Raw genomic sequence first — 9,878 nt, 5'->3', positions numbered from 1 at the left:
CACACTCACACACACACACACACACACACACACCTGTCCAGCTAGCATCTCATAGAGCAAGACTCCAAAGGCCCACCAGTCCACAGACTTTCCATAAGGTTGATAGGCTATGATCTGAAATAGAAGACACTTTGTTCAGGGAAATGTATCAATTAAATCTATAGCAAAAGAAGAGGAATGTAGGACTTCCTGGTTCCCTCGTCTCACTGTCAATGGATTTCTGAATGTGATTTGTGAATGTGAAATAAGGGCTGTGGTTAACACGAGCATTTCCACGTATTGTTCTCAGCATGAAATACGCCAGTAAATACTCAACTTGTGAATGCCTCAAGCTTACACGTTTTAAAATGGTTGCTAACAAGTGGCTAAATGAGACTACTAAAGGTCGCCTAACATTAGCTGCTTTTAGCTTAGCAATGGTGACGTGAGGTCATGCGACCGTCGTTAAGTATGTTTGTTTAAGTTAGCTATTTACGGAACAAATCGTGTAAGTATGATGAAGCTGTGTTTGCCACAGATCTTATTTCCTGATATTCCAAAATCAGATGGAAAAATCCCATTGCTTTTTGTCAGCCCTTGTGATGCTAATTTCCAGGGCGGCCTACAAAAATACGTCATCACTGCACCACTCAATGCAAGGCAGGGAATAAAGAGAACAAGTGTTACAAACAAGTTAAAAACCTCAACACACATATTGAATAAAACATGCCTACAGGCCAGAAACACACTCTACCTCAGGAGCTATGTAGTCCGGTGTTCCACAGAAGGTCTTGGTAGTGACGCCGTCATTCATATTTTCTTTACACATGCCAAAATCTGCTATCTTAATGTGACCCTCGCAGTCCAGCATCACATTGTCCAGCTTCAAGTCTCTACAGGAGGGAAAAGCAACGTTAGGCTCATAATAGCACCATTTTCTTTATTCTACGCTCCAGTCTTCTTCTCCTCTGAATCATTGTTGTTATTTTTCCTTGGGAGTTTAATAGGGAATGATGCAGTGCTTAACGCAAGAGGTCGAACTGGGGTTACACTAAAGCAGATGACAGATCCTGATTTGCAGTTAGGAGGACTGCATTATTTGTGGGGGTGGATTCTCAGCGTGAGATTATAAACAGCAGGAACCAGTTGATTGCAGTTGATGGTCTAAAGGTCAGAAAATGTATTTTTCTTCAGTACCAACTGAGGGGGAGTTGAAGTCACAAAATATTGTGAATTCTGAATTTTATAGATTCATATCTAATGAAAAAGTAATTTTTCCTGCCATTCTCTATTGCATAAATTTATAAAAGATATATATTTGCAAATATTACAAATAGGAGTGTGCTGAAATAATCCTTTAAAGGTGGGGTAGGTCATTTTGGAGAAACCAGCTGGAGTGCGCTAGAATTTGAAAATACACAACCGGAAATTTTTTGCCACTTCCTCACAGAGCCCCTCCTCCAACACACACGAACGCGCACATGACCAATGAGGGCACGAGATAAGTTTGTGCACAGATGGAAGGCTGACAGGCAGGTAGGCCATCCAGTTATTTTAGCCGGGCCGGCTCAGATGATTGGTCGAGCTTTTTACAGCGCTACGGCTTCCACAGCTGACATTTTTTATGGATTTTTTGTCAAAGCACTTTATATATATAGATATTCATTGCTATCGGGATGTTAAGAGCATTCCATGAAATATAACAAAAAGTGTATCTCGAGCTGGTTTCTCAAACTTACCTACCCCACCTTTAAAGGTTCAACATATTAAAAGGAACTACAAAAAACGAATTAAAACTGCAGCGCTTCAAGGCTTAAAACACACACTTCCTATATCATAAAGTTGTAAAGATATTTTTGGGTTGTTCCAGTAGTTCATTTAAATCCATATCTCCCAATTCCTTTTGCAATCAAAGACATCGTTTAACACATTGAAAATCCTCCACGATACATTTTGTATTTTGTTCATATATCTAGTATGTTGTGGGATAGAGGTTACCTGTAGATGATGCCCTTTAGATGCAGGAAAAACAGACCAATGGCTATCTCGGCAGCGTAGAATCTACACACAAACACACAGAAACAAAAGCAGTAATTAGAAAGAGTCTGAGCGCAAGGACAAGAGGAAAACAGATGGATAATTTGTGTGTGTGTGTCCACGCAAAGGTCAGGGCTGTCTCTTCAAGGCCAGAGAGCGGCTGATAAGATCAACAGGAGGAGTCTCAACACACTGACCACGCAGTCAACTGTGTTTGTGTGTTTGTTTGCGTGGGCGTGCACAATCAGTGTCCGTTTGTAAAGTGCACCTACAAGATGTCAGGAGGCATTTCAGAGGCGTGGGGAAGCAGTGTGGGAGATCTAGTTGGACGTTATGTACGTGATCAGAGGGGAGTTGCCGCAGCAGGAAGCTAACACGGCTTTAACAGTCATACACAGGAAATACAAGACACTGGGACAGAAGTTCAAGGCATCGTTATTATCCAGGGAGCAGCGTGTCCTGAGTGCGGAGTGGTGCAGCGATGGCACATTATTGTAGGCCAACTTGGGAAGATAGCATCGCTAGGGCTCACTTGACAAAAGCCAATGGTTTTAATTATGCTGATAACTGTGATGTCCTTCTCTCCCTCCTTCCTACGTTCACCTCCTTCTTCTGGGTCCTGCTTCCTTTCTTCTAGCAAATGTAATATCAGGATTTTTCCATTTGATTATGGAATAGACACAGCGTAAATGCAATTGCCAAAAGTAAATAGCTAATGTAATGCTACAAACAAACTACATGACGATCGAATGACTTCCCGTCACCACTGCTAATCTAAAGAAGGCTAATGTTTTTATTTAGTTACTTCTTAGCAACCGATGTATTTAGGACACGTGAAAGCGTCAGACAATCACCAGTAGTGTATGCACCGACGTATTTAATGAATTAAAAAAATATATATCCTAGGCTTGTATCGCCCTTATTTCAGTCATCTAACCAAAAACTCATTAACTGACTTTGAGACAAGGAGTGCTAAAATGCTAACTTATTTCTGGGTCTAGGACTCATTCCTGCACCACCCCATTGCCTCATAAATATATTAAACAAGTCGATGGCCTTAATTAAAAGTCTACCCACCCTTTCCTTTTAACTTGCCTTTCAGCGGTTTAAACCTTCTGCCAGAGGGAAGCAACTCTATTTCCCTATAAAGCAGATGAAGGGCAAACTCCACCACGGCTCTTGCTTTCCCGACAGCCCGCTTGTCAAACATGTCAACTCGCTAGTTTGACTCGACGCCAGCGATCTCGCCAGCCACCTTAATTATACTCTGCAGCTTTGGAGGTATTCTACCGCACACTAAAAAAACTCAGACGAGCTGCTGGATTACTTTCAGTTCTTTCATCAGAGCAGCAACTTGCATCGGGGCGAACAACATATTTCCCCCCCAGGCTCTGCTGCGATTGCTCATCCGTCACCTGAGCCCGTCAAACTGCTGATGGCTTATTCAATATGATTTAAAAAAGCATTACATCTCTAAGCATGGGATTAAGATTGTGTGTTATGATGCCTTTGTGTGTGTGCGTGTGCGTGTGCGTGTGTGTGTGTGTGTGTGTGTACTTACACAGCGTGGGGCTCTTTGAACTTGCCGACCTGCTGGATCTGATACATGAGATCTCCTCCGTTTATGTATTCCATGACAAAATACAGACGGTCCTGCAGAGAGATAAAGATAAACAGAACTGGTCAAACAGTGTGTGTTCCTAAAAGCAGGTGAGAGGTCACTATGAAATAGAGAGAAAGGATTGCTAAAGAAGATAGCGTGAAGGTTTAAGTAAGAGATGACTAAAGGAGATATGAGGGAAAAGGAATGACATAGGCCGTAATAATAGAGGACACAAGATGTATTAGGAAGAACAAGTCAGAGTCAGAAAGAGGGGACCGGGTTGTTGTCCACTGAAACTTCAATTTAAAACATAATTCTCCTCCATTATCTACAGAAATTGCCAATAAGGTACAGAAAGTGACGGGAAGTGGAGGGATTTGTGAGTGTAGCAATGTGTGTGTTCGGAGGTTAGGGCTGCTAATGTGTGTGAGTGTGTTTGAGATTATACTTCCTGATAAGTCTTAAGGCGTTTGAACACTGGGTGGGATCTTTTTCCCCGGAAAGCGGTAGATTTTTCCAAGATTGCACCGTGACCATCTATTTTTGAGTTTAGGCAGGTATGTCTGGGGTAGGCTACAGCCAAACCAAGAAATGGCTTAGCCCCACCTCAGCCCCACCATGAAAAATGATGTTAAAGTAAGCAAATTAAATAAAAAATAAGCAAAATGCTAAATGTTGAGAACACGGCTTGCGAAAAAATATACGTGTCGTGTCCACAACACACAAACTGCTCCTGCTGTGCACGTTACTGATGCAATATGGTTGAGACCATTCGGGCTTATGCTAGAAGAGGGGTGCAAGGAATAGTCTAAGTAGTGGGGGAGTTTTATACACTAAAGATGTGGACATTCTCTGACGTTATAATATCAGCGCGGCCGCTGTCAGATCAAAATGCCTCCGAATGCAATTTGATTAGACCTACAGCCAATCAGAGCAACGAAACTTTGGGTCTGTGTCATGCCTTACTGATTGAGATCAATCGGAACCACCATTCAGTATCTCCATTGGATCTTCAAAGTGTACTATCATACGTCACGTTCGAAGTGATTCCTTTTTATTTACTACAAGACAAATGTACCGTTTTAATCTAAACCTCAAGTATGGCGTTTCACTGTCAAGGGGAGCGTGTATGTAATTACATTGCAAGCCCCACCACTGCATGGGTTAGCCCTACCATAGATTACCCAACAAAAATACTCTGGCACTGCCACTGAGTATAGGGCAAGGTACAATAAGAATTTCTTTGTGTCTTTCATAGTCTTTTATAAAATGCTCATGGCGGCACATTTTTGGTCTTCATTGGCATGAGTGGAACAAATAAATTAAATAAACAATTAAAGCAAAGGCATTAACCGAAATTGGAAGTGGATCTTGATAAAGGCAAGGCATACTTCATTTTTTTTTTTTTTACTTCTTCCATTCTTACTTATCACAATAAGTGCCCTTGACATACAATATTTGCATGTGAGCATATTGCATTTTAGGTGTCATTAAATTTGCGTGCAATATATGCTCGATGTGTCTTCGTCTACAATGTATGCTTGATTTAAATGTAATGCTGTATGTGCACTACACTTCTATGCATGTACACGTGTGTTTTGACTGCCTGCTAAGTCCCGTATGTATAAAAGTGTTTCTATGGTCTGAGAATTGGAGCTGGGAAGGATTACACACTCTCATGTGGTTTAGGAGTGTGTGAATGTGTCGGTTCACTTTTGTCTAGCCATCAACATCCGCCTATGGATTCACAACATGTTGTTATCGCTGATCAATGAAACATGTATGTAAATGAGTGTTAAGTATGGAGCTATATCTACTCCTCTGTTGACTCATCTTTGGTGTGGTATGGATTAAACCTCAGAAGAAAAGCATGAATCAAATATGAATCCAGTGTGTGTGTGTTCCAGCTGTGAGCTGCTGTTAAGACCACAGCGCTCACCAGCAGGACACCGTGCCCCCCCCCTCAGATCGAACACAATGTGAAGGCGTGTCAGTGTGTCAGCTTGTAAAGAGTGTTAAATGGATGGTTCTTTAGATTATCATTGCGGTTAAATGCAACAATGTTCATGATAGCAATGCCTATAATTCATTATTAATATAAATATGTTTTGTTTTAATCGGCTAAAAGCACTGTAAAACTAATTATAGATATAAGAACTAAATATTCATAATGTACAATGACGAAGAATGTGCCCGAAAATAAAGAATGTAGAAAGGGATAGTTGTTTTAATTCCAGTCACTGGTTTTTTTCAGTGACTGACATTTTTTCACACTAAAGTCTATCAAGCATTATCATTTCCTTATCTCACTGTAATTTAAATGTTATAGTATCAATTGTCAATATACTTAATATTTTTGCAAGGATGATCGTTTATTATTATTATTCTCACAGTTTTAATGTTGTATTTTTGTAATGCCATATTTCAATTTCCACATTTTCAAAGGCTTTGTCACATGCACAAAGCTACAGTGTAGAAATGGCAATGAAAATCTTATGACCTGAGCTCTTCCAACAATCCAGCAGCATATATAATAAAATACAAAAATACAAAATAAAAAGTAGTGCAATATGTCTAAATACATGTATATACTATATGCACAGTTGTGTTGGCCATCATACCATGCTCTGGAAGGTGGAGTGCAGCTGTGTGAGGAACGGAGGTTTTCCAGCCAGCGCTAACACTCTCTTCTCCACCATGGTGCATTCAACGTCATCGTCCTGGATCACCACGTCCTTCTTCAGGATCTTTATGGCGTACAGCTCCTCCGTCGTTTTGTGCTCCCCCAGCATCACCTGGAGAGGGGAGGAAGAGGATGGATGGTGAACACAAGGAATAATAAACACACATTTTCATATTTATATGAACTATCTGGTTTGAGGGCACACAAATATATATTAGGGATGGGAATTTGAAAGCAAATGTATATTCGAATATTCGACCCCCCAAAAAACGGTTAACCGGTTAACCGAAATGTACCCTGTATAAAAAATAACCTGGTCGAAATATTTCCACACATTACTCCTTTTTGACGCCATGTCTGTTGTGTAGGACTTCTTAGAGTGTAAATAATTACCGGACTATGACTGGTCAAATATGTTGAATACCGGCAAAACTAAATCTCTCCAGTCAAAATGTCCATTGTACTTTGCCGCCACACACGGTTGCCGAGCAGCGCTTGTTGACAGGGGGCGGGGGAGCGCGCTCATGAACTGTTAGCGCCGGAACCTCGCAACGGCTGCGGAGCGCATTTGCACCGCATTTGGGCCTAAGATGAGGTTTGAGTCTGCGTGATCTGCGTGTAGGGAGGGGCAGCAGCCATATCATTAGCTAGAACTAGCTAGATCTGATGGATTTGGTCATAAACGCGAGTGAAGTATAACCGGACGCGAGAGAGAGAGATCAGCACCTGCAGCTATGCCCGCTGTGAGGGACCGGTGAGCGGAGCAAAACACACCTTTAGACGTCAACTAACACATTTAGCTATGGCACTGTCGTATACATTGAATTATTCAATTTGATAATATGTAATCAACTTAGGCATCCCTCCCAAAAGAAAAAATAAAATTATAAAAAAAATTAATAACTCATATTCGAACACCTGAATAATTTCGAATATTCGATTAATCGTTCCCATCCCTAATATATATTTTTAACTATACAGTTAAAATAAATTTTAAAGAAAAGAAAGAAAACCGATCAACAATAATTGTTCTATTTCTATTGGCTAGCGCTCCAACACATTGTATGCAATAAACTAAGGGGCGGGAGATCTCTAAGCGGTTGACCAATCACAAGAAAGCCGGCAGGGTAATTGTAATTTGTAGTAGGATATGTCTTATTAGAGAAATACCAAAGAAAAATAAATGGCACACAGCTACTGTCAATCCTTTATCGTAACACCACTTTGAAAGATAAGGTAAGGACGAAGGAACAAGGAGGGAGAAAGGGTAATGAGTGAGCTGTAGGAGGCAGGGAAAAGGGGGGGGGAGATAAAGGAGGTTCTGTAAAGGGCAGCAGGGATAAAGAAAAGCTTCTCGGACTCTGTGGGGTTAAGTCAAAGTAGAAGTAAAGAGAGAAAGGACAGGAAGGAAGGAGAGGGAAAACTGATTCAACTTTCAGGATGTCATCAGAGAGGAGGTTACAAAGGAAAGAGAAATGGCAGGACAGGGGGAGCGGAGGGGGTAACAGGCTCCTTGAGTGGGATTGGGTGTCATTCCATATAATAGGAGAATACTATCTTGTTTTCAATATTATGCAAAAATATTTATTTTTTGCACATTCGATGGACAATCTGCACTAATTCTCAAAATATTGAAGTGACTGTTATTTTGTATATATTGATTGTTGTGCTTTTATTTAGGTCTCAATGTGTGCATATGTATAAATGTGTCTGTTGATTGTGTATATATAGCGATATACATATTTGTATATATTTTTGTATTTGGGATTGTGGGAAACGGTATTTCGATCTCTGTCTGTACTCACAAACTGAAAGATTGACAATAAAGTTGACTTTGACTAGTCCTGTGTCAAACATCCTTGTTATTTTGTATCATATTTAGACAACATTAGTTTTTTTTTTGCTGACTATAAGTCTGGGCATTTAATCTTAGTCGACCCCAACTATGTACAGCTTTAGTCAATACCAACTGTTGACTGTTTTAGAAACCAATCAATCTAGTCTAGCCAAAACATGACCAGATTATTTCCAAACCCTGTTGTTGTCATCGGTAACTTTAACTAAAGTAAATACTGTAAGTGTCCTCCTGAACTGTGCCGTCCTGATATGGATTAAACAAATGGTTTCTTTCTGTCAACAAAAGAGACAGCTTTTTCAAATGTTTTAAATAACATTTTAGTTTCTACTTTATTCTTAAATAATATTAAATGTTGATATAGACACCGTGATCGCGTCAATTGTGTTGACAATCAACAGATATTCAATTCTTCAAACACTGAAAGGAATCCGAACTGGGAGAAATGTAATGCTTCTTCAAAATGCCACCAACTCTGTCTCTAAGTCACTTCTTTGACAGAGAAGCCCCGACCAGCAGCAAACAATATATTGTGCGTTAAAGGTCTCCTATCATACTGTTTCTCATCAATATATTACAGGTCTCAGATATATACAGAGCCTGTCTCTGATTGGCTGAAACACCAAACAGATCATTGCAGCATTACCCATAATCCCCTCTGTTTCAGCCCTGTTTCCAAAGTGCTGATTCTCTGTCTGTTACTTTAGATGAAAATAAGGAGCCCCTCCCCACGCCCCTCTGAGAGACATTTGGTTACAAAGAACTCAATGGAGCTCTAGGAGGAGATTCAGGTGATAAGGGGGGGGGTTACCTTGGTTGCTGATTGGCTAATGGTTACACAAGCCAAAACATCGTTATGACATCATAAACTGGCCAAAATCTGATCAGCTCATTTTCAGACAGGTTTTTATAGAAATGGATCAAAAAGAGAGAGAATCTTTGTTCCTGAAACTTTCAGAGTCTCTTTCCACAGAGGGGACACATGTTGATGTAGAAGAGACATGAAGAAGAGGGGACACATGTTGATGTAGAAGAGACATGAAGAAGAGGGGACACATGTTGATGTAGAAGACACATGGAGAAGAGGGGACACATGTTGATGTAGAAGAGACATGAAGTAGAGGGGACACATGTTGATGTAGAAGAGACATGAAGAAGAGGGACACATCCAATGTAGTTTGTAACAGGGAGAGAAGTACGAGAGAACGATGGCTAGTTGTACACAGGGGAGAAGAGGTACAGCAGAAGATGTAGTTTGTACACAGGGGAGAAGAAGTACAGAAGAAGCATGTAGTTGCTACACAGGGGAGAAGAGGTACAGACGAGATACAATTGTACAACAGGGGAAGGAGGTACAGAAGAAGATGTAGTTGTACACAGAAGAGAAAGAGGGGGGAAGAAAAGTACAAGAACAATGAGATTAACCCCGAGGTACAGAGATAGATGTAAGTTTGTCACACAGGGGGAGATACGAGGTCACCAGTACAAGATGCTCAGTTGCTACACAGGGGAGAAGAAGTTACCAGAGACAGATGTATTGTAACACAGGGGAGAAGAGGTAAGCTTGTAACCCACAAGGGGAGAACGGATGTAGTTGATACACAGGGCGAGAAGAAGTCCAAGAGAAGATGTAGTCTGTCACACAGGGCAGACAGCAAGTACAGACGAACAGACTGTACCTTCGTACACAGGGGAGAAGAGCGTCCACAGCAGAACGCATG

At 40.8% G+C, this 9,878-nt stretch overlaps 2 protein-coding genes across 2 annotated transcripts in view; both read right to left on the bottom strand.

Annotated features, from left to right (window-relative positions):
- LOC104965314 (protein kinase C beta type-like) overlaps positions 1 to 7,836 on the bottom strand; it is a 469,227-nt gene extending 461,391 nt beyond the window's left edge. Inside the window, exons 1-6 of the mRNA XM_010794272.1 lie at positions 7,765 to 7,836; positions 6,241 to 6,414; positions 3,578 to 3,669; positions 1,978 to 2,040; positions 734 to 872; positions 34 to 114 (exon numbers count right to left, since the gene is read on the bottom strand). Coding sequence (XP_010792574.1) covers positions 34 to 114; positions 734 to 872; positions 1,978 to 2,040; positions 3,578 to 3,669; positions 6,241 to 6,414; positions 7,765 to 7,836 — 621 coding nt within the window. The remainder of the gene's footprint in view (positions 1 to 33; positions 115 to 733; positions 873 to 1,977; positions 2,041 to 3,577; positions 3,670 to 6,240; positions 6,415 to 7,764) is intronic.
- Positions 7,837 to 9,369: 1,533 nt separating this feature from the next.
- Positions 9,370 to 9,878, bottom strand: part of tom1 (target of myb1 membrane trafficking protein) — a 154,909-nt gene continuing 154,400 nt past the window's right edge. Inside the window, 1 exon segment of the mRNA XM_010794271.1 lies at positions 9,370 to 9,454. Within this exon segment, the coding sequence (XP_010792573.1) occupies positions 9,370 to 9,454 (85 nt within the window).

This window comes from Notothenia coriiceps, unplaced genomic scaffold, assembly GCF_000735185.1.
Source record: "Notothenia coriiceps isolate Sejong01 unplaced genomic scaffold, NC01 NC01_scaffold00037244, whole genome shotgun sequence".
Lineage (NCBI taxonomy): Eukaryota > Metazoa > Chordata > Actinopteri > Perciformes > Nototheniidae > Notothenia > Notothenia coriiceps.
This window is presented reverse-complemented; position numbering and strand designations above follow the sequence as displayed.